General features: G+C 43.6%; 1 protein-coding gene across 4 annotated transcripts in view; it reads right to left on the bottom strand.

Moving 5' to 3' along the window:
* Window positions 1–25,850, bottom strand: part of ntrk3b (neurotrophic tyrosine kinase, receptor, type 3b) — a 216,016-nt gene that overhangs the window by 16,764 nt on the left and 173,402 nt on the right. For all 4 annotated transcript variants that reach the window (XM_039613117.1, XM_039613122.1, XM_039613129.1 and 1 more), the window contains 3 exons: window positions 10,101–10,231; window positions 5,433–5,605; window positions 3,274–3,517 (listed from right to left, as the gene is read on the bottom strand). In XM_039613117.1, the coding sequence (XP_039469051.1) occupies window positions 3,274–3,517; window positions 5,433–5,605; window positions 10,101–10,231 (548 nt within the window). The remainder of the gene's footprint in view (window positions 1–3,273; window positions 3,518–5,432; window positions 5,606–10,100; window positions 10,232–25,850) is intronic.

Consider the following 25,850-nt stretch of genomic DNA (forward strand, 5'->3'; position numbering starts at 1 on the left):
TTAGCCTACGCAGAGCATAACTACACAAGAACAACCATCTGCTTGTTTTCATCTGTCAGTGGGGAGCATACCGTGTTTGGAGACTGAGCTCATCACCCCCACCTGAGACCTCTGCTGGTGGTAGTCAGGGTGATAAGATGTGCTTGGAGGCTCACCTTATCACCCTCATGTCCAACCTGCTCTGCACGGACACCCCATACAACCAGCAGAACATATCAAGGACATGGTCCCCCATGATCCCAGCTTCCCACCCCCTTAAATATATTATACTGCATGTTTCACTCACACAAACAAAAACTTAAATGCTTGCAAAACATGTCAAACATCCCCGGGCTGCCCAATTTGGCTTTATATCTGTTAAATCTTCTTGAAGTTACTTTCTTTTTAGACCGAGCCAATAACTCACAGCACTGATATATTAAGCTTATAATTGTTAAAACAGCAACAGACAACTAAACCATTTAATCTTCCAGCTGATTGGTATCTGCTGCTAAATCGGTTATGACTGAGAAAATAAAATGTGTTCTTAACTAAAATGAACAAACAGTCTGTTTTAAACTTTGCTTGTCCACAAAGAACCACTAAAGCTACCAAGAGCTATTATCCAATCATGAGCTCCATGAAGGGGCTCACAGTTAAAGGGAAGAGAATTTTCTCCAATGTGTCATTTAGCTGTTTATCATTCTAAATTCTAATATTCAGTCATAATATATAAAGTGATCAATAGAAAATAACCAAGGACTTGGGCACAGCTGACCAAGCCACCTTTGTGGATGGACTCTACAGTCTCTGGGCCATGCTGCAAATTCGTTTTCAATTTAATTATTATTGAGACAGCATAATTTTTCTGGATCTTAATCACCCTTCTTTCCTGCATTAAATGGATGTTTTCCATTATAGGATTACTACATATGTAACCTACATATGTACAAATGATCTTGGATATTGTACAGTCCCATTCTACTCCACTTAGTCTGTGTTAAATGCAAGTCACCTGCAAAGAGTGACCCTCTACTTTCTCTAAGATCTGAGATGCTCAAGTAAAACTGCTCAGATGAAGTTGAAATGGTCAAACTTGTACTAAGGTTTTAGGTGTTATTACCTGAACCGTATCAAACATTGAAAATCTTGTTTGTGAAGCTCTTGTTTTTTTTTCTCTTTCTCTTTTTCTTGTGACCTCTAGGTCAAAACCTCGTTTTTTCTACCTCCGGTTCACAAATGCTGATTATATACAAGCTAACTATTTTACATTTGTTAGGTTAAGGTATTTTTTTTTTCTTCATGAGTGCACCATATCTAGTACAGGAGATCAGATATGTGTCTCTGCAAACCACACTTATTTAACAAATCTGCCACTACTTTCTACTGGAAGCATCTCAAACTGACGTGGACTGTGGTGGGGAGATTTAATTGTAAAAGTTGAAGAAAAAAGAATCCTCTTGGTGAGTGTAGCTGCTCTTAAATGTTGTGTTCAATCAGTTGTAGATTGTAATAGTTTCATTTGTCTGTTTATGTTTATGACAGTGTTTGTTGTTCTTTTGCTGAGTATTAGGGCCAAATTAAGAAAAAATATATATTATTGATCATTTTGACAATGGTTTTTTGAAAAAAGTCAGAATGTGAAGATTACATTTGTTGTTTCAAGACAAACTGGCACAGCAGCTGTACCGTGAAGTACCCTAAACCACACTGCAGAATTGGTTTAAGTAAAAAGGAAGAAATGATTTCTCTTTCAGCACATGAACACAGTGTGGTTATCAGTATAAGGATGTTGAAAAGATGGTGCAGAAACCTGCATCTGGTCAGATGGAAAAAAAAAAACACAAACTCGGAAGAGTGGATTCGTAGAACATGAAATGGCTGGTAATGGACAGATGCAAGGTTATCGATGGTTACACCCTCGTCCAATAAAGAGGATGAATGTTATTTCACAAGACAGCTGATCAATTTATTTCACTAACTCATCCAAACAAGGCATTTTGTAGAGGGTATAGCAGGACATAGGGTACTTGAAACGACGATATAATCTCCACATTTCTACTTTTTTCTCAAAATGATCAACAATATTTTTTTCCATAACAAAGGTAACAATACTACCTCTTTTTTAATCTACTACTATTGTCATTCTTCTGATTTATAAATTAATGATAGTAAGCTCATTGATAGCATTGAATAATATATCTCAGAACTGTGGCTGACAAATTAACATGTCATTAAGCTATGTCACTGAATATTAGAGAAGTCTTTAATATTCTAAAGATTAAGTAGCTTCATGTGCACAAAAAAAATCAAATATGCTTTAAAACGACTGAGTTTGAAGTCATACTTGAAATGCAAACATATATGTTCGTGTTTTAAATTTTACGACGATCTTCTCAACACTTTTCCTCAGCTCAACTTCATGAAACCCTTTTGCCTGATGAAAGCCCAGACATTGAAAAGTACACACAGAATCCGTCAATAATTTCTTCACAAGAAGAACAAATAATCTTAATCACTCTTATGTCCGTTACACAGATTGTGGATGGACATGGACCCATGCACCAATTGCTAAAAGCATCTCCCCTCAAATTTCCTCAGACATTATTTCATGCGTGCAGAGCTGCTTACCCAGCAGGCAAGTACTTCATAACTGCTGGCATTGCCCCAAGCAATGTCCGAACTGTTCCCAGCTGTCACGCTGGGAAAACAGAATCAGGCGCACCTAAAGTCATTTCACAGGCCCAGGCTTTTTAAAGCAGCCAGATCTGTAGCAGCCATCACTCCGCTTATTTGTTCAGCAAAAATGCTAAATTCTTCAGCGAAGTAGTTGCCGCCTGGCATTCATCGTCGCTAATCGTGTTAAACAGTGGAGAAGACATGAACTGGACGCTATATAAACAAGCCTTTAAGCATTAGGCTAGAGGCTCAGCAGGCTCATCTCATCTCCTACCATGCTGCTAAACAGCTCCATCCTTGCCTGCATGTATGGCTGGCTGTGCAGTCCTGGGGCTGTATTATGGATGGGAGAGCTGATAACTCTCCTCAGAAAAGAAAAATTTAATAAAATGACGCAGCAGAGCAACACCCTTCGCCCATTAGAAATATGTTTCTAACTAAGAGCTACAAAGGCTTTATTACAAGACAACACAGAGAAGAGGCCAAGTGAATATGGCAGAATTGTCTGAGTTGTGGAAAAAGTTGAAATCGTTTCGGCCTCACTCACACTTGCACACAGCTCTTTCTTTTAATCAAAAATAACAAGCGAACCAAACAATACCGGCTGAAGCTTACCCTGTAGTAGTCACTGCTGTAGATGTCCCTGGACATGCCGAAGTCTCCAATCTTCACCAGCAGGCCGTTGCCCACCAGGCAGTTGCGGGTAGCCAGATCTCTGTGCACAAAGTGCTGGGAGGCCAGGTAAACCATGCCTGAGGCAATCTGGGTGGCAATGTGCAGCATCTGGGAAAGGCCCAGCTCTCCGTTGGACTGCAGTGGCTGGCCATCTACCAGGATCATGGCATCTGGGCCGTGGGCTCTGTATTACAAAGAATAGTGGATGATGATTTGATGTACTCGTATTTATACTGGTGGATTCTGGATAATGTTAACTTGAGCTCTGTGGTATTATTAAACATTTTACAGTTAGACTTGAATTATCATGTTGCGTCCAGTCAAATTTGAAGGATGCAATTAAGATCATAAACTCATCGGGAAGGTGTTTACTGAGCATAGATCAAGGCAGCTGAGGGGTTGTTTTCTCACAGACTTGTATACAACCAGACTTCCTTTTGCTACCAGAGGAGTCACCCCCTGCTGGCCATTTGAAAGAATGCAGGTTTAAAGCACTTATATATACAGTCTAATGCCCAAGCGAGGCTCCAGCCTTGTCTTATGAAACCAACTTTCATTATTATTTATTAGAAAGTGAACTCTGTTATTTCTTCTCTCCTACTAAAAGTTTCATAGCTACACTTTAATTACTGGCTATAGGACCCTTTAGAGAACATTCTACATGGCAGAGTGTTCAACGAGCCTCCCCCTTTAAGAAGTAATCCAAAGCTCCTTATACTTCTAATAAACTCTTATCCTGGCAATATATGTGGCTCTTTGTACCTATTGAGGATAATTACCATAATAAAGCGAGACTATTAGAAATATTAACAAATGAACTATACTCTGCAAGCACTGCTTTAGTGGCAGCGATAAACTCTTATGTGCCTGTTGTTCTTAATTCTGTGGTCGTAAGCTGTGAGCTTAGAGATTTTTTTTCTTTGGCAAAAGTTTCATGTAGGCCAACTTGTCAGGAATTTTAACCAAGTCTCTGGATTTTCATCACAGGACTGTACATTTACCAGAACAGGTTGACTGCAGGTTTCTGGGTGACGATGAAGAACTCATTTCCTGTGAAGACTTCCTGCTGTTCTCATCACCTTCTCGTCACTGTGATTACAGACCAGGTGTCATGCAGGGAGGACTACCGCTCTCTCACTCCCTCGGGCTGTTTTTCCATCCCCAAGTCAGAATTTTATTGCAGCTCAATTTTCCTCTTGTTTTTAGTGTGTCTGTTATAATTTCACTCTGCTGTTGGCGGATTAGTAGTACTTTTTCTTTCGCCTTTCCGCTTCTTATTATACTTCATAGACATACAGTAATAGCTGAATAAGAGCAGGGTGCCCTGCTGTTTATCTGAAGGTTGAGTTTGGACCTGCACGTTAGATCTTCTATTCACTCCTATTGATTCCCTGCACATCTCATCTCTTAAATGTGACCAACAGGACCAACAGACCAAGAATCAGCTACGTCTTGCACCTTGCATGAAAGAATTTCATCATTCGCGACATTGCCTTTCATTTCAGGAATGATTTCCCAACAGAAAGTCTTCACGCACTCTTGAATGCACACAGACATTCACACTCACACTCCATCGTAACATGTCATCTTTTCAACTATTGCTGAAATTTCAAAAACAAGATCGACCACACACACACACACACACACACACACACACACGCACATGCATACACACTGCTGCTGCTGTGTACACTCTTGAAATAGCACACTTCTTTCCCAGATTCCTTCTTTGCACACTGACATCAACTCCAGTGAAGCTTCCCATTACCAAAGAGCTTGCTGTACCGGCATCGTGTCACTTTTGTTGAAGCTTATCAGAGGTCACTTCCCTTGGTACAGTCTGACATTATGGAACAAAAGCACTAAAGCACTCGTGTTTGCTAACGCACAAAGCTGTGAAGCAAGCCGGATATTTGCGGCAGCTATTTCACAAAAGAATTTCAGGTTTTTAGTCTTACTGAAGCTTTTCATTTACTATACCCATTGTGAATGAGCCGGTGCGTAGTTCCAAGTATGCCAGCATACTCGCACATATTTGCATTGTTAAGTTAACCTGCTAATTTCAAGAAATGTTCAGTTTTCAATAATAAAAAGTTTACCTGAGGAATTTGTTGAGGTCTCCATGTTTCATGTATTCGAACACCATAATGAGAGGGTCTCCATCTACGCACACGCCATAAAATTTAACAATGTGGTCATGCTGCAGGTTGGTCAGCAGCTCGGCCTCTCTCTGGAAGTCCTTCCTGGCTGACAGGTTGGGATCTTTCAGAGTCTGAAAGGAGCAATAAAAAAGTCAGATTTACATATTTTGAAAAGTACACTGGTTTGTTAACCAGGATCTGAAAAAAAAAACACTGAAGTCTTCATTTACGTGCCATTGGGGAATCAATCATCCTTTGCATCCTGTTAATACTTACTATTTACTTTACCAGTGAACAGTTTCATGGTTCTGAAAAATGTACTAAGATCTGCTAAATTTGAGTGATAAATCAATAGAAAATTGCTGCTTTTCCTGGTATCAGGCGCTGACAGATACGTTTTTATTAACACTTTAAAATGATCTACAGTATGGTGCATTCATTGCTAAATGTTTAGATGTGGCAGCAAAATAAGGCAACCACACTTCAACAACAACATCAGAGAAAGCTTGCTTCAGCTTTTAGAGGATACAACTTTTTCTTGTCCTGATTGATTCAGGTTGGTTTCTGTCATCCAAATGAGCATCATCCACTTAGTATGCGAGAGAAATTGCCTAATAATTGTTGCGTGGATTACCATAAAATCTGAGGACATAAGAACCTTCAAGGTTCCCAATAAAATAAATAAATAAATAATAATTATGCTAATCAGCAAGTGTTAGCGAGATAAACTCAACTAGAGAACAAGCCAAATGTTATTTTCTAAACATCAGCATGTTTTCATTTCCTTTTTCTTATGGAGCAGAAATGAAAGCGTGAAGGCTGTTAAGTTTCAATTTAACAAACAAACAAGGGCACAATGAGATGATGTGTGTAAAATAGTACTAGCCCGACCTGATATAGGTGTAAAATACATGTTGAAAATATGATATTTCATCCAAGTGGTCACGTGCTTCATGTATGCCAGGAGTTATTATTTGTTTCCACTGAACTTTTACTGATGCACAAATATTTTTGTTCCTAAATACAGATGGATGGAAGTTCCCCTTTGTCACTACACTTTTGTTAATTTGTCACTACAGTAATTTAGGAATTTATTTGCCCACTTTAAGCGCCATACTCTTAAGCATCAGCACTGAGACGCCATAAAAAATACAGAAGATAATACAAGGAAGCAATAATTTGTTGCTTCTTACAACAAATTATTGTGTCTTCTATATTGGACAGAATTTTGTGGTATTATCAAGGTAAAGCTTTTTCAATGTTGCAGTATGGGTGGACAAAATGTTCAGAGAGAAAAAGGAAGACTTCAGGGGTATTCCTATAACTACTGACACCAACTACGGGTACAAACGGAATCTGTATTTGCCTCTGGACCATTTAGTAAGGAACATTCAGCATGAAATGTCCTTGGTTCTGCACATCCTGAGAGTCAAGCAAATGGAGTAAGCATTACATACAATGGCACTTCTGAATAACATTAGAATTTTGAAAATAAAACAGAAAAATATTAACGAAGAACAAACCATGACCGGAGACAGTTGGTGTTGATGCCTGTCCTGGTCTGCCTCCAACTTAAAACTTTCAGGACTTAAAGGATCTGCTGTTAATATGCTGCTGCCAGATAGCTGTACTGCTCACAACACATCTTTCTACAAACAATTACAGCTGTCTGAGTAGTAGAGATGAACTCAATGTACACATTAATTGATCTGACTGGAAGTAAGATCAAGCAGGCAAATAAACTGAACTCATCTAAAGTCCAGCCCACATAATTTTCTAAATCTTACTTGTTTCACAAATATCAAATAAATGCAATAATATATTATTGTCTGCTGGAGGAGAAAAAAAGACTTTTGGCAGTTCATCAGCAACAAGAAAATAGGGAGTGTTGATTATCCTAGTCTCTTTAGCATAGGTTCCTGTTTTCCCAGCCTGCTGCTGACATTATTACAGATGGAATGACCTTGGCATGGAAATGCATTTACTCATATGTGCTCGTCTTGCAGTGAAATGCTAGAGGTGGTTGAGATGTACAGCAGAGTAGGTAAAATGGCCATAAAATTCTATTACCAAATCAAACCGCACTCTTAAGGAAATGTTTCTTGTCTGGGCATTCCTCCAAAACAATACCTTCAAAGTGCTCGAACACGATAAATTGAGGCAAAGCGCTGCAATGAATTTTCCCTTTGTTGACCTTTAAGAGAATTCAGAGAGCTGGTTCCTGCTTTCTCACAGGCAGAAGCATGTTCAGATGAAAATTCACATAGTATTCTGTTTTAAGGAGGTCAAGGTTTACTCACAAACTCATTTGTTAATTCTATAAGAGGGAGAAAAGAAAGTTACAGGCAGATACTCCATCACCTTCATCTGTACTATTTCACTTCTCGGTTGTCAAGGTCAGGGTTTTCTCTCTCTTTCTCCCCCTTAGGTAGTTTTGCTGAGTCCACAACCTCTTATTCACATGTTTCCCATTCAGACAACTCTTCATATTCACCCTGGGTGCTGCCAAGCACAACTTAATATTGAGCTCTGTGATAGCACACAGGGACAATGGTTTGAAATGCTTCAATCTCTTTAAAACAAATCATTAAATTCACAGGGGTATTAACTTTGCTCTGCTCGTTCTTCCATTTTGACAGACGCTGCTGGTCCCCTGACTGTTAGTAAGGCAGGTTCCAGATGGGAACAAAGACTAGAACTCCAGCAGACAGACACCAGATTCATTCTCAGCATATTCATTCGGCTTTGCGTAAGACTGTGTCAGAATATGCACCTATGCCAGGTACATGGGAACTTAGCATAAGCAATAAAGAAAAGGATAATGGTGTAACCAGCACTCATAGTAAAGATAGTGACTTTCTTAGAGGAACTGTTGTGTGCTGTACCTGGTGTCATGTTTGTAATATAAGGAAAATAAACAGTTATTTTTTGTGCATTTGACTTTAACTTTGCCTGTAACTTTGCCAGAAAACTGGTGGCATACAAGGAAGATAGACCACCCAGTGAATAAATAGACTCCCTCTGAAACCACTGCTTATTGTTAAACTTTAAAAACATACTCTTGTAACGGTTGAGGAACCCAGGAAGTCATATTCCCTAATGATATCATCACCTATCCTACTTTCTGAGTACCGATATCAAGGTTATTACTGGAATAGTGTCCACCATGGCTGTGTAATTAAGTGCAGTCAGTTTGTGCACTGGGCTGTGATACACCATATGGACAAAAGTAGTGGGTCACCTACAGTTTACACCTACAGGAGCTGCTTGATCATTCCATGAACCATCACAGTGCACAGTTTTTGTGCTGATGTTAATGCCAGAGGAGGCTTGGAATTCTGCAGTTAGTGAGTCAGCAGAGCCTCGCCGACTTTTACACACTACGTGCCTCAGCACTCGGCTACCCTGCTCTGCACAGCAAGTCTGTGCAGTCTGCCTTTCTGTGTGGCTGCTACTGCGAATGCTGAATGATTCCACTTAGTAATAATACACCTTACAGCCGATGGTGAAAGAAATGTTATCAGTCACATTCAATCACATCACTTGTTGCAACATTGACATCCTATTACTGTAACACATTCAAATTCAGTGAAAGAATGACCCATTCTCCCACAAATGTTTTCAAAGGACTGCATGAACAGGTGCTTTATTTTGTACACCTGTGGCAACAGGATTGAAAAAAGAAACACCTGAATTTCAAGTTTAATACTTTTGCTGATTTATTGTGTTTTCTGAGCAGCTTGCAATCTTTATGTTGTTGGATAAATATGTTTGTTTCCATTTTGGCTTTATTTTTCTTCCCAGTGCAACAGGGAGTTGCCCAGGTGAGCCTATTTTGTAAGCGTCAGAGATGCTTGTTGTCCCCAGTGAGAATGGCAGTATGAGCCCAATGCGACATCACAACTGTTGGTGTGTGCACTACACTTTGGTTGTGCATCTCTAGATTTTTGTAATTTTTACTATCATGGCAATGAAGCATCACTACAGGAGGTCAGAGTTTCTCAAATGGCAAAGCGGAAGATAGTTTAAAAATCGTTTAAAAAGATTAGACGTTCTAGTGGGAACTAGAATAACTTTGAAAAGGTACCCCTGTACCAGTGCTGATGCAGGGGAATGGCAACACCTATTGTTCAGGCAAAGAGATCTGCAAGTCTTCAGTGCAGAATGGGTAATGCCGAATGGGTACGGGGCTGTGGGGACCTCACAAATAGCACAGGAAACAACCATAAACTAGGCTCAAAAGAGGTCATCGTAGCCACTTGAGTTCAGAAGTCATCAGTTTTGAATTTGGGGCATTTTCCTTGCCCATTAGATTATGAAATGGAAAGAAAAAACATTTTGTATTATATTAAAAATGAAATTAGTGATGCATTACCTCATTACAATAATTTTCACGGAGGTAGGCTCATAGAAGCTAGAGTAGTCACTGTCTGGTCGCAAATGAAAATTCCACACTGGCTTTGGTTTTCACTTTCAGAAGCTACCTCCAGTCTTTTAAATATGTTTTACACTAACCAGCAGCTGAAAGGTTCATATTTACAAAAATAAGAATCTCACACAATGTCCAGCCATTACTGCAATACTCTTTGTAACACACAAACACACAGGTAAACACTTAAAACGTACCTTAACGGCCACCAGCATCTTGTCCTTAGTGGGACTGAGGTTGTAACATTCTGCCAAGAAGACTTTACCGAAGGCTCCCTCGCCCAGCTCTCTTTTCAGGATGATGTCTCTCCGCTTTATATGCTGGACAACTAAAACCAAACAAGAAGAAGAAATAGTGACAGATTAAAAAAAAAATAAAAAAAAACTTTTTTGAGACTTTCAGTTGGACTTTCAGACATTTTTATGTGTTTAATTGCACAGAAAACGTGTTAATAATAATAATAGTGGATTGCATTTATATAGCGCTTTTCGGGACCCTCAAAGTGCTTTACAATTCCACTATTCAGTCACTCTCACATTCACACACTGGTGAAGGTAAGCTACAGTGTTACACTGGCAGTGAAATACTTTTATCAAATCAAAATGTTACCAGTAACTAAACTAAAAAGGAAGAAAATTGTAAGACAGAGAGGGAGAAGACAGAACATAAACAGTATTACTGCACTGGAAGCTGGACATGCAGCTATGTTGCAGTATTTTAAACTCTAGACAAGATGGCAAGATTTCTCATGCTGACCCACAGGGTGGTGTTTACAAAAACCGGCACCAGACATCTTAAATCCAGTATTTTCTGTAATGGTGAAAGCATTAAAAATGTACTGAATATTTCAATATTTTTCTCCAAGTAAGTGTGATCCACCTCCAACAGAATGTATGATACCGTCAAACTGCAGGGAAAAATGTTTTATCTAACTTTGGAGCTACTTAAAGAAGAACACTTGGAGCATTACAGTTCAAGTGGTTTTAAATCTTAGAAGTGCAAATAAACTGCCAGGTGACACTGGACCTGCTGAGCTATAAATCTCTTATCTGGATTTCTCGGTTTTACTGTCGCCACTGAAACGCCACAGGAGGACATTTTCTAATGAGAACAGAATTGTAAAATTTTACTCTTTGAGGAACATAAAACAACTGGCTGAGCAGAGAGGGAGAACGCAACGTCTTTGTCTTTTTCTATTCTATTTTTTTTCTTACCTGTAATAACTTACTTTAAAGGGATATCTTTAGAGTTACGAGGTGGTAAAGTTGGTATATTTTTCTGTCGAGTGTGTGACCTTAGATCATTTTCACCCCTTCTTGCAATTGCTTGCAATATTTGTGAACCCAGAATGGAGGCTTATTCTTCTATTGACTGGCCTGGCGGAAAACAGGTGGATCTTGATTTTTGTCGGCAAAATAACAGGCTGAATAAGTCAAAAGGAGATACAGGAAAAGGTAGAAATAGCACGACAGAAAGCTCTGTATGAAAGAGCTTGTGAGGCGTAGGAGTTGCTGGCTTCTGACAGACCTACTTGATGTGCCTCAGTGAGAACAAAACATAAAAGCTTGTAGGTCTATCATGAAAACTGCTCCTATAAATCAGTACAAATACCGATCACACAGTTTCACAACAGTTTTCACAATATATAGATATATATCTATATATCTCTCTCTCTCTCTCTCTCTCTCTCTCTCTCTCTATCTATATCTATCTCTCTCTCTCTCTCTATATATATATATCTATATATCTATATATCTATATATATCTATATATATATCTATATATCTATCTATATCTATCTCTATCTCTATATATCTATATATCTATATATATATGTACACAGCATACAAGGCTGGTGGTCATGGCTTGTGGTGTACAGAATCTCTCCTTGCTATTAAATATGAATAAAGTTAAAGCTTGGCAACAAAAACAGTACCACAGATGAATGCCCCAAATCCTCATTAATAAAAAAGAAACAAAATTAGAGGTAAACACCAAAATCAGATAACAACTAACAACGTGCAAATGGTGTTTTCCAGGCATAACTATACAAGATTTAAAATACTAATCAAATACCACTATCAATACTAATTGTTATGTACTAATCTTTATGTACAAATGAATGCAAGTTTTGAGTGGAATTTTGCACAAGGCTTTGTTCTGTAGACAATGAATGAATGGTTACCATAAGGCTTGTGTTTTATCTTTTACCTTCTGTAACAGACTCTGTATATTTGCAGGTATTAACTGTCCTTGGACAGTCATGTTCCGGTATGTGCAATAATAATAGACCATGATGCTTGTGAGACTGACGCAGTATTCTCAAAGTACATTTTCAGCCTTCCTATTTATTCTTGTTAGATAAATCACCGAGTCTAATATGTCCTCAGTGGAAAAGTAGACTTCCTGGAATTGAATCCACCCTCCATCTGTGTTCTTCGTTTGAATCGCACTTGATGGTTATACGGGAGAAAGTATGTCTCTGAGGACTCAATTGCACAAGGTTATATGTAAAGAAACACTTATGTCTGCAGATAAAGAATAAGCTATTGCATCTGTTCTCCTAAGACCGCTGGATCTCTTTCTGTAAATGAAGAGGTTAATTAAGTCTACAATTTCCAGAGCTCTGCCTCTTATAGTTACTGTCCGTGGGCTGGTAAACTCGCAAACTTGTGACTTTGATGATGATGATACCACGAGAAATCACCACTGGTGATGCGAGGTGGTTACTGAGTTGAGGCGATTTGGGCCAGCTACCAATGGGAGTTAAGAATACTACAAACTGACATTTGATTGGTTGGGGAAATATCCAAGAGTGTCCACTATTAAATTCAATTAAATTTTGCTTATATAGTGCCAGTTCACAATAATAGTCAATGTGAGGAACATTATACTGTAAGGTAAAGGTAAAGTGAAAATCTTACTGATCCAACAATCAACAGCAAGGAATGACTGAGATAGAGGCGGAGTAGCTAGGGGCTCACAGCCTCTTTCTGAAAGTCAACAAGACTGGAGAAATGGTCATTGACTTTAGGAAGGCCATTGCAAAGCACCACCATCTGACCATAGTGGAGGAGGCTGAGGAGAGGGTCAGCTCCATCAAGTTCCTTGGTGGTGATGACCTGACTTGATCCACCAACACCATGGCCATCATGAAGAAGGCAGAATGGCAGCTCCGCCCCCTACAGAGGCTCTGGCACGTCAGTCTAATCATCTCAGCCCTCAACACTTTATACAAGGCCACCACTGAAAGCATTCTTACCTACTGCATCCCAGTCTGATTCACGCTCTTGAGGGAGTTGCGAGAACAGTATGAAAGATTATTGGAGCCACCTTCAACTCCCTGCTGGAGACCTTGAACCAGTACCCTTACAAGTGCTCGACAGCATTTTACCTTTAGCTCCGACCAAAAAAAACCCTTAACAGTCCTGGCCCTCACCTATCAGCTCTGTGTCTAAAAAATGAACTGTAACATTATATAGAATAAACTAGAATAGCTGTAAAAACAAGACCAAACTTAAACATCTAAATTGTACTGTCATATTGATACTTTGCAAAAAAGGAGTAATGTTTGCAGGTAAGTCTTCCATACAAGCTATAGGCAAATGCTGGAACTTGCTGTCAACCAAAACAATACCTTCCTGTGGTCACTTTCACCTTGTGACTTCTTGCAGCCATTTCCGAACCAGTCAGGGAAGATACATTTTCTCCTTGAGATTGGTAGCTTCCAGATGGTCTCTACCCCTGTATGTCTCGGACCTTACCAGAACATTGCGACGGTTTTAAGCTTACATCAACAGTTTTTTGTTTTTTTTTAAGACAAAGGGTACGTCCACACATACATGGGTATTTTTGAAAACACAGCTTTTTCTATGCGTTTGGGCCTTTCGTCCTCACGTAAACGGTGTTTTGGGTCACTGAAAACAGAGATTTTTAAAAAATTCTGCCAGGGTGAAGATTTTCAAAAACTCAATTTTTGGGTTTAGGTGTGGACGAGGAAAATAGAGATTGAGTGACGCAACGTCAAAGGTGTGCGCCGTTTTTGACATCATGCTGTGCACCACATTATTGTTTTTTCTACAATGGCGGATATCGATAAAATACTGTTGCTGTTAATCTTGCTATCTGCAGTTTTTACATGCTGACATATGCACACGCAGTTACTGTCCCTCCATTTAGAAAGACAGAGGTGTCAGAGTGAACTTCGGACGTGGCTACATTCCACACAATCACTGTCACAACCCAAATCCCTATGTCAGTTTTGAACAAATTCAATTAAAAAAAGAAAATAAAATTTATGTATGTTGTATGCATTTTGTTCATTCCCAAGTTGTGAGTCTACACCAGCCAAAATATTGTCTTTAATTGTTAACATTTGAAATGATGAAGGCACTTGAAAATTGCACTTGAAAAGTAACACAAAATTAGCTGCCTTCTCAGAAGAACACAAAAACTTTTCAGAAGCACTTAAGGTTTTGTGAGGGCACAAAACCCTGTTTAGTGTTTCCCTCCCAGGCTTCTAGACTTCTGATTTGCCAACATTTCTACATGGTTAGGATTTGACATGTTCTTGACAGTGTTTGGCTTTGTTTTTGACGTTTACAAGTGTGGATGTAGCCAAAATAGGCTACCACCAAAACTCTTCCAAGCATTGTCAGTTCAATTTGCGTACTCTACATTATGTAGCTTAATTCACTACTTATGAAAGAAAGTTAATAGGAAGCAGTGGCTAGAGGTACTTCTCACAGCATAGAGCTATTATACTTCTAGAACATACAAGAGTACTTACCTCTGCAGGACCACAAAGCTAACATTACATAGTTAGATTTATACCAAGTTATTACAGCTTGAACGTACATTTCCTTCCCATGTTCAAACAAATTTCAAATAAAAAGAGAGCCTTATCACAATGTGGCTTTGCCCAAAAGGAGTTCACCAGATGCTTCACCAGTTCTTTCAAATATTTCCTCATTCAAAGACACAGATTACTAGCTTAGTCTGACCGTTCCTTTGGGTTTCTTTTTTCTCCATAACCATCTGGCCGTGAACATCTTGTGTAGGTGATTCATAAAAAATTCACCTGTTCCTTTGGTGTTTCCGTCAGTTGGTATCATAACTACTATTTTTGAAATCACTGTTAAATAAGAAGAAATGTCCCAGTTTTAAAGTAGATCAGAACAGAAGTGTGTGCAGAAACTGGCAGCCAGTTTGCAGGGTGAGAGCCCCACTAGGGACACCAACACATCACTGCTGTCACTGCTTCATCCTGTAAAAAGCTGCTTTCCAAGAGTGGAGAAAAACAACATGAAGTCGATACACATACATTTTAATTCAAAATGTATTTTGACGGGATTTGATAGGCCAAATGTCTCTGACACTTTACCATCTGATAAAGGTCTGAAGGGTTTCTAGACTCACCCCACATGTATTTCCCACTGATTCATATCTCCCTTTCTCCCTTCTGCTTTTATTAAAGGAGTTATATATGGCATTCAGGTGCAGAAGAATGTCAGACTAAAACAAGGAGAAAAAAAAAATCAGAGCCAGAGAGGTCTTAGACCCTTTTAGCAGTTCATTGGGGCCATATTAGAAAAGCCAGACCAATGTTGGAGGAAAAGGTAGATTATATTTTTGGCTCCAGAAATGCACTTGCGTAAATATCACAGAACCTTTAAGCATTATAAAAACTGCTCATCTTATACCTAATATTCATTTTTCTTTTACTTGCACTTCTCCGTCAGACAGGATCACTGGAGGATCAGTGTTGGCTTTACTACCAGATGCCTGTCACATTGCCGCCATCATCCAGTTATTGAAGCTTATTCTCTTGTTGCACCCGTCATTAAGCTTCTTTGGATGAGGTAGTTGGTGAAATGCCATAAATGTAAAAATTTGAAGGTTGTCATCAATCAGCAGGTGTAGGCTTAGAAAGTTTTTTTTAACCACATAATACCAGACTAAAATAGTCTCCCTTGTCTTCCTTCTTAAAGCAGCTTTTACAGTGGATGTGCAGACTGAAGACTGTGTTAGATTGTTACTGTATCTTTTTATTTATTTTATCACTTGCTGTGATGTGAGATGATAAATAATATCTCACATGTGTAAACTGGAAACATTTTCATATTATTTTATCGGTTTTATCACCTTAATATCTATATCTGTCATTATGCAAATTAAGTAAACCAGAGCTCATTAATTGTCAAACTAACAACTGTTTTACCAAGTCATGCGTCTAACATACAGTCTCGACTGTGAAAGCTGCTTAAAATAATTGGGTTGTTATATTTTGCCAGAATGAACTGAAAATGTGCCACAATATATCAATAAAAACAAATAAAGAAACACAAAGAAAGACTTTCAAATTCCCTGACAAGCACTGCAGACTTTGTAAAACTGGCACCTTTGCCTCTAGATTTGGAAACTTTTTGTTTAAAGATCTTTAAGACCACAGAAAATGGTACCATAAACAGGCCTGCTCAAACAAAGTGCCATACAATCCTTTCAACGAAATGGGTTGATACTCAAATATATTGTAGCGACCGTGGGTTAGTAGAGCTGAACTGGCTAAACTGCTCACTAGCTAAAACGGCTAGCAGGGCGCTAGCAGCTATCGCTGAACTTGGCGGCGAATGGAGAGCGCTCGTGCCTCATACACCCCGCACGACCCCGGCGTCTCAGCAGCAGGCTTGTAATCCCCAAACGATCCAGCAGGAGGCAGTAGTGGTTCACACCAGTCATTTATTCAACAGTTTTACAACCCCTGTAATGCTGCTGACACGAACCCTATCACGCTCCCACCACATAGGGTCGCGGTGTCAGCCAACCATGCCACATCAACCCGCTCCACAGAACACACATCAACTTCACTGTGGCTTACATTAACATAACACTAACACAACATGCGAATCAAACACATAGGAACTAGCAGAACAATAGAAAACACAGACAACACAATACCCAGAATGCACCTGGCTAACAACCCCAGCCAGGTCATTACACAGCCCCCAAGAGGTTTAGTGTCCCCACAACCTTAACTGTCCACTCTGTAGTCCAGCAAATGTCCGGGCCGGCGTCGAGTACGCTTCGGCCTTGACTGGGAATCCATGGCGCCCCCATTTGGGCCGGCCGTAGGGGGCAAGGAGTCCCCAGGCTGCACACCAGTCTGTGGGTTGGGGGCAAGCGGATGGTATGGCGCCAGCCGGTCCTTGTGTAGCACCACCCGCCTTCCCCGCCCCGGCATCCGGACTCGGAAGACCACCTCCGATAGCTGTTCCAGGATCTCGCCCGGGCCTTGCCAGTGGCTCATGAGCTTGGGGGTCAACCCCGCTTCCTCTGGGGCAGAACAGCCAGACCCGATCTCCGGCCCCCAGCATGGGACCGCGCGCGCGGTATCGTACGCCCGTTTCTGGCGGGCCCGGCTCCCTCAATGTCCGTCTTGCCAGCTGATGCACCGTGTGCAACCGCTCCCTGAGCCGCCGGAGTAGTCCATCTCTGGTCCACCAGCAATCTCCGGCTCAGGGGGCGCCCCGAACACCAAGTCCACCGGGGTTCGGAGCTCCCTTCCGAACATTAACGCTGCAGGAGTACACTGACTTGACTCCTGCACTGCTGTTCGATACGCCCACAAAACAAGGGGCAGGTGTTGGTCCCAGTCCCTCTGATGTTGGCTGGTCAGGATGGCCAGCTGGGTGGCCAGCGTGCGGTTGAACCGCTCAACCAGACCATCGCTCTGAGGATGGAGGGGGGTGGTCCTCGTTTTTCTCACCCCCAGCCTCCGACACACTTCTCCCAGCACCTGGCTCTCAAAATTCCTCCCTTGGTCGCTATGGAGCTCCTCCGGTACACCAAACCGCGTGAACATCTCATCCACCAGGGTCCGCGCCCGTCGTCACCGCACTCTGATCCGGCACAGCGTGCGCCTCTGGCCACTTTGAGAAATAATCCATCGCGACCAGGACATACCGGTTGCCGGCATCAGTAACAGGGAGCGGACCCAGGATGTCCTCCGATCCGCTCCATTGGCGCCCCAACTAGGTATTGCTGCAATGGGGCATGGGGCGCTGGCTGGGACCTTTCTGCGCCGTGCAGTCGTCACAGCAATGGACATGGATCTCCACGTCCTGGCGACACCCGGCCAGTAGAACCGCCGTCTCAGCCGCCGCACCGTCTTGCCATTCCCAAAATGGCCAGTACCTGCAGCCCCATGAACCCAGCGGAGGACCTCAGGCCGCAAGGCCCGGGGAACCAGGAGCTGGAGTATGTCGCCTCCCCCGTCTGGCGCTCGCCACCGCCGGTAGATTACACCACCATGGAGCTCCAGGTTGTTCCACTGGGAGTACAGCGACTTCGTCTCGGGCCCCTGGGAAGACACGGCGGACCAGTCTGGCCGTGTCCCTGCCTCCATCCAGTCCTCACCATCCCCAGCGCTGGATCGCTCACCTGGTGCTGCTGCAGCTCCGCCCCGCGGTGAAAGGTTCCTGCCCTTCATCCTCACCCTCGGGTTCTGCTGCTGCCGATGTCGGACCCGGTCCAGCTCCTCCAGGCGCCTGCAGTACCGGCACTCATCCGCAGAACAGGGGCGCCTGGACAGGGCATCAGCGTTGGCGTGCTGCCGCCCTGGTCGGTGCTGGGCCTCAAAGTCGTACTCTTGTAGTATTTCCAGCCACCGGGCCACCTGACCCTCTGGCTGGCGAAAGTTCAGCATCCAGGTTAGGCTGGCGTGGTCGGTCCTGAGCAGGAACTTAGTGCCCAGGAGGTAAGGTCGGAAATGACGAACCGCCAGGACCACAGCCAACAGTTCACGCCGGGTAACACAGTAATTCCTCTCGGCCCGGCTGAGGCTGCAGCTGTAGTATGCCACCACTCGCTCCTCAGCCTCTCCCCTCTGGGAGAGCACAGCTCCGACCCCCACGTTGCTGGCGTCGGTGTCCAAAAGGAAAGGCTGGTTGGGGTCAGGATACGCCAAGACCGGGGCACTCACAAGGGCAGTTTTCAGCTGTCCAAAAGCCGCTGCACAGTCCTCAGTCCAACCAAACCGCTGACCCTTGTTTGTCAACTGATGCAAGGGGCTAGCGACGGTGGCAAAAGTCTTTACAAACCTCCTATAATAGGAGGCCAGCCCCAGGAAGCTTCAGTAGCTCGGCGGCGTTCGATGGGGAGGCCAGTCCCCACAGCAACCACCTTCTCGGGGTCAGTAGCCACCCCTTTTCGCTCACCACATGTCCCAGGAACTTCACCTGGCGAGCAAGAAGGTTGCACTTGGCTGGGTTCAGCTTTAGTCGGCCCCGCGGATGGCAGTCAGGACCTCTCGCAGGTTAGCAACAGCCTGTTCAAAGTCCTTGGCATGAGTCAGCAAGTCATCCAAATAGACCACGCAGCGGGCACGGGAATGTCTTTGAGGACCCTTTCCATTAACCTTTCAAAGCGTGGCTGGTGCATTGCATAGTCAAAAGGCATCACCCTAAACTGCCACAGTCCTTGCCCTATGGTGAATGCAGTCTTGGGCCGTGCCTCAGCAGCAAGCTCCACCTGCCAGTACCCACTGCGGAGGTCTAGCGAGCTGAACCAACTGGACCCAGCGATGTAATCCAGTGCGTCATCGATGCGAGGTAGCGGGTAAGAGTCCTTGCGGGTGACCGCGTTCAGACGCCTGTAGTCCACACACGGGCGCCAACCCCCTGTTTTCTTCCGCACCATAACCACAGGTGCGGCCCATGGACTATCCGAGGGTTCAATGACACCATTAGCTGCCATCTCTTTTATCAGTTCCTCGGCAGCTTGGCGTTTGGCGAGGGCAGGCGGTGGGGCCGCGGCGGATTGGAGCAGCTGCTCCAGTGTCGATAGTGTGCTGCACCAGGCCCGTCCTGGTGCAGTCCTCTTCCCTGGCGGCAAAAGTGTCCATGAACTCTGCCAAGAGGCTCTGCAGCTGCCGCTGCTGTGTCGCACTGAGGTGCACCCCACTCCGCCGCCCAAGCTCCTCTACTGCTGCGACAGTCCCAGGTGATGGGGAGACTGCCGAGCTAGGCGGCGACTCTGGCTGCGGGATGTTGGCCCTGCTTACGTTCACCCCCTGGGTCCTCTTCCGCACCCTTGCCGCTCTCGACCCCTGGCTGTGGCTTGGAGCTGTGGGGCGCGAGGGCTTTGGGGGTGCTGGTGGGGTGGGGTCTGTCCCTGGCTACCATGGCCCACTTGGAGCTGCACACGGTCTCAGCACCAAGGTGGATGGCAACTCCGGGCACATCGACCCGTGCCCCAGTGGGCCAGCAAGTCCAGTCCAACAATGCACTCGTCTGTTATGTCGGCAAGCCAGAACTCATGGTTCACACTGTTCGTTCCCACCACCACCTGCAGAGTCTTTTTCCCCGGCATCACAGTCTTTTCTCCTGTGACAGTGTACAACGCTGTGTGAGTAGGGGTCCAATCTTTCGGCAATGAACCGCCCGTCTCCGGAAGCACCCCCCCTCCGCAGCAAGCAGATGGTGGACCCGTGTCCACCAGGGCCCGGCAAGACCGTCCATCAATTATACAGTCCAGGTATAGTCCACGGGTGGACCCACAGCGACCCACCACAGGATGAGTGTCACGGAGAGGGTCTAATGAAGCAGGCGGGGTTCCCTCACTGTCCCGCCCGTGGCCGTTTCCGTCGGTGATGTCACTCGGGCCCGAGGACTAGGCGCAGGACAGTTCGGGCGGTGACCGGGCTCCCGCACCGATAACAGCAGTCCGTCCGGCGCCTCCGGACGGGGACTGCCTCTGGTTGGGCTCGTCTGGCCTCCTCCTCATCCGACTGGGTCGCGCTCATCTCGCTCGACCCCCTGGCCGATCGTCGGGCCACTGGCTCGCCCGCAGCACCTCCTCAGCCCGCTCAGCCTCCCTTAATGCCTCCTCCAGGTCTCGGGGATGACAGCCGGACATGCTGTCGCAGCCTCTCCGGTGTGAGGCCCCTCAGGAAGGCGTGGAGACCCAGCTCCTCTCGTGCCGCTCCTGGGAATGTTGGATAGCCCGTCCGGGCATAGAGGCGGACGTCCGCAGCAAAGGACCCCAGGCTCTCTCCCTCGCGTCGGCGAGCCAGCTCCTCCCTGCTCTGTTCGGCTGGTGGTCTCTGTCCAAACCGTCTGCCGAGCGCGTGGTCAGAGCCCGGAGGTCGCGCTGCTCCTCTAGGGGCAGGTCCAGCAGAACCTGGGCGCTGGGCCCTCCAGTGCGGCGCCAGGTGGGTGGCAGTCTCTTCTTGACCCCACCGTTGTGAGTGGCAGCCAGCGTGACTTGGGCCAGAATACGGCTCCAGCAGCGTCGCCCCAGTGTAGCGCTGTAGCTTAGCAGCCGTCCTGCCAGGAAGCTGTGGTGCGGCCCCAGGAATCCCCTCCAGCTGTGGGAGAGCAGGGGTGGCTGTTCCGGGGCGCGCTGTGGCCCTCTGGCCGCCCCAGCTCGAGTCTTCTCCGCTGGGTCTCGGCAGCCATGCTTTCCAGAAGCGAGCAGTTGTCTCGGATTAGACGCTCTAATTCGCCTATGGTCGGCTCCATAGTGTCTGCTAGACACTCATGAATCCCACTTCTGACACCAATTGTAGCGACCGTGGGTTAGTAGAGCTGAACTGGCTAAACTGCTCACTAGCTAAAGCGGCTAGCAGCAGGCGCTAGCAGCTATCGCTGAACGCGGCGAATGGGCGCTCGTGCCTCATACACCGCACCACGACCCGAGCATCTCAGCAGCAGGCTTGTAATCCCCAAACGATCCAGCAGGAGGCAGTAGTGGTTCACACCAGTCATTTATTCAACAGTTTTTACAACCCCTGTAATGCTGCTGACACCGAACCCCTATCACGCTCCCACCACATAGGGTCGCGGTGTCAGCCAACCATGCCACATCAACCCGCTCCACAGAACACACATCAACTTCACTGTGGCTTACATTAACATAACACTAACACAACATGCGAATCAAACACATAGGAACTAGCAGAACAATAGAAAACACAGACAACACAATACCCAGAATGCACCTGGCTAACAACCCCAGCCAGGTCATTACAATATTTTTTAAGCAAAGTGATGATCTGGTCAATCGCACTATAACTCTTGTTTCACATAAACCCTCCAACCAATTAGAATCTTCCCAGGGATCCAGATAATTGCTTACCATGAGACGGCACAGAGACTGATGTCTCATGGTAGGAGTTTTTTTTTTTTTTTTTTTTGTCTCACCACGTTGTTCCAGTTTGCATTTAACCCTCAACTGATTTAAAAATATATCTTGAGCAGTTATTAAAGTTACAAGTAAGCTTATTATATAATTACATTTGGGGAAGTACTTATTTAAACCCTTTCTGAATTTGTAAGATTGCGCACTTATAAAGAAATTAATTTTCTTATTTTTATAGGAGCAATGGCCTACAAGACCATTGGCAAGAAGCCAGCTGATAAGCTGACAATTATGTTGAAATGGAAGAAATGACCATCAATAGCTCTGAGTCTGGAGTGCCATCCAAGATCTTGCCTCATGGGATAACGATAACCATTATATTACATTAAAAATTTGGTGGATCAACAAAAAACTACACGGGAAGAGCTTGTTAATGATCTGAAAGCAATTGGGACCACAGTCAATAACAGGAAAGTCACCTGCCTGTGTTAAATTTGGTAGTGAACATCTAAATGATTCACATACGGCTTAGGAGAAAGTGCTGTAATCAGATGAACTCAAACTCTCTAGCATCAGGGTGATCCCCAGTCAAGCATGGAGGTGGACACATTATGCTTTCGGGCTGCTGGACTAAATTCTCTCCTGAGATGTGAGCAAACTTGGTGGCCCATCCATTCATCCAAGCTCTTCCACTCTTCCTTATCAGGGTTGCGGGGAGGCTGGAGGCTATCCAAGCTACGACCTGGACAGGTAGCTAATCTGATGCAAGGGTAACATAGAGAGACAGACAACCATTTTCACTCACATTCACAATTTAGAATTTGGAATCACCAGTTAATCTAATCCGGATAAGCCACAGTACCTGGAGAAAACCCACGCAAACATGCACACAGAAAGGTCCTGGCCAGATGTGGAGTCGAATCAAATACCTTCTTGCTGTTCCTCTTACCTCATTGCTGTGCTTGCAAGCAAGGGTTTTTAGTAACTACTAAGTTATGCCTTGGTGGAATCTTACATACAAATCTGTTTTTTGGGTTTTTTTTGTAAACTGTAATGTGATTTTTCAGCAAATTACCATAAAAATTAGAGACTGTTCATTTCTTTGCAAGTAAACCAGCTTAAAAATAATGAAGGGGGTCAAATTATTTTTTTACTCCCACTGCACATTTGTAATAGGGAGCTGAGGAAAAATGCATCTATGTGAACATAGAGCAAGGGTCTCTTTACTATCAGGTACTGGATGTAATTCCACTTCTGGGAGTATGCGCATAAGCTCCTTACTATTAGTTGTGTGGGCTGGCAAGAGGAGTCCTGATTTTAGTCTGTGATGAGCCACTTGTTGGCTTCATGCCTGCTGCCTGCAAGTACTTGATGCACAATTTTTCCTTAAAAACATATCAAGAACTGTCAAACAATAGAAAATTGTAAGACAAATCTGCATAATAACTACATATCTACATAAAAAGTCTTAAAAGCTCCTCAGATTTCAATTATTTCCCTCTTGTGTGCTCTCAAAGTACCATGGTCCTTTGATCTGATTGGTTGAAGTCAGCCTGCAGTAGACAATGAAAGATAGCTCATCCAATCATGTGCCAAGAATATTTTGAATTGCCTGCCCTTTTCTGAGCACTTACCAGGAATTACTTCCCAAATTGTTCCATGTAATAAATAATGCGGAATTGCAGATTAAGAGCAAAGCTTATGGTGTTTTTAAAATGTACCCAATCATCAGTGTTTATAGTAAAATCTGAGCCGACAGAGGAAGTAAACAAGTTTTCAATTGTGTGGCAACATTTGCTTCTATCCTAAACAACTGGAGTTCCTGGAGACAATTTGGCCTTAAATTCAAAAAGACACACATCTGTTACATGTTGAAAATATAGCCAAGTTAATGATTCAATCAGCTCTTTATTTTTTGTTTTTTAAGTTTTACTTTTAGACCTTCCTGAAAGTATTTTTGTTAAAATATGTAGAATTTAACCAATTACAATGTGTGAAATCATAGGCGGTGGGTTTACTGAAGTATAATCATTAACTTGTTAAGAAGTAATGATGGTAATGCTTTTATTTAATGCTCAGTAATCCACATTGGGGATTGTAGACAAAAACATCATTTTTAATAACCGTTTTCAAACAAGTGACACGAGACACTAGTAGTTAAATACTGATGCAGGTCTCACACATAGTAAACGTTTGAAATTTAAAAAATGCTATCAAGTTTGAAAACAAATGTGGTCTTGAGCCGTTAGTCTCAATAAGAGCTGATGATGAGGCTGAAGAAGTCAAGTAAGTTTCTTGGAGTCTAGTGGATCACCTTCTTCTTTCAGCTGCTCCCTTTAGGGCAGCGGTCCCCAACCCCTAGGCCACGGACTGGTACCGGTACGTGAGTCGTTTGGTACCGGGCCGCGAGAGTTGAGGCTCAGGTGTGAAATTTATGGTTTTTAGGGTTTTTAATGTTAACTCAGTTTCCCTGGGTCTTTTCCCGTGTTGTAGTTGTGTGTCTTATTTTGTAATACGCCTTGAGGTGACTGGTGTTGTGATTTGGAGCTATATAAATAAAATTGAATTGAATTGAATTAAATTGAATTTACGTATTACCATAGTGACCAGAGCGCATTAAGGGGCAGAGAGGAGGATGTTACTCTCAATGTTGTTGGCCCATTTCAGGAGGATGCTGCTAATAAAGTTACACAATTACACAGTGAATTCACGTTATTATTATATTTATAAAATACCACAGTTTTTGTCTTGGTCATATCATTTTATTTTGTTGTATTTATCCATGACACCTTAAAGGCCAGTCCGTGAAAATATTGTCTGACATTAAACCGGTCCGAGGCACAAAAACGGTTGGGGACCGTTGCTTTAGGGGTTTCCATAGTGAGTCATCTGCCTCTATCTCACCATACCAAATAATGGTATATAATTGATGAAGGCCTCTTTCAATATAATTGTTATTATTTTGTGTTTAACTTAATTTTAAAATAATAATTTTTCACTTTAGATTTGTACACACTTGTAACTGAACTGTGATAACTGATTGTGTACACAACTGCACAAATTAATAAAGTAAATACTACAACACCTCATTTGTATAGGTTGACCCTGCTTATTTCCTGGGTGTGAATATTTCATCTGGTTTGTTTTGCTCGGCCGCTAAATAGCTACCAGCCACCTCATTCCTCTCCACTGATGGGAATGAAGGCGCTATTATGGAGTGCACCTATTGACAGTGGCGAGGACAAGTTACTTTAACCTTCAGTTTCCTCTGCAGGCGGACTCGGGCTGCATCCTGCAGCCTATTTACCCAGAGTGGCACGCTGAAAAGCCCTGAGATTAAATCTCTATCCTACAGCTCAGCATCATTCATTTGTCCTGGCTCACCTGAGGCCTCAGCGCCAGCAAACATTCTCCCTGGAGGCCGAGAGGCAATGCAGCGCTGAGATTTACTCAGCTAGTCAGGTCAGGCTGCTGGGGGAGCACAGATGTTTGGAAGGCTTTGTTCTGTACCCACATGTGTGTCTGTGTGCATGCATGCATTTCACCACAGCTACCTGCCAACTTTCTCCAGTGTCAGTATGTGCGTGCGTGTGTGTGTGTGTGTGCTTGTCTCCAACTGCCAACATTGTGCACTGATGTGGCTGTTTATGCCTCACAGGTGTGTGTGACAGAGAGACTGAGTATTTCTTTTTATCTTGCTAGCGTCCCTGAGTGTGCGGTGGGTTGATCAGTGTGCATCTACTGGACGTTGACAATCTATCCTCTGCAGAGTGACTGCTTCTAATATTGAGAAGTCGTGGTCTAATTAA

This window comes from Oreochromis aureus, linkage group 1 (assembly GCF_013358895.1).
Source record: "Oreochromis aureus strain Israel breed Guangdong linkage group 1, ZZ_aureus, whole genome shotgun sequence".
Lineage (NCBI taxonomy): Eukaryota > Metazoa > Chordata > Actinopteri > Cichliformes > Cichlidae > Oreochromis > Oreochromis aureus.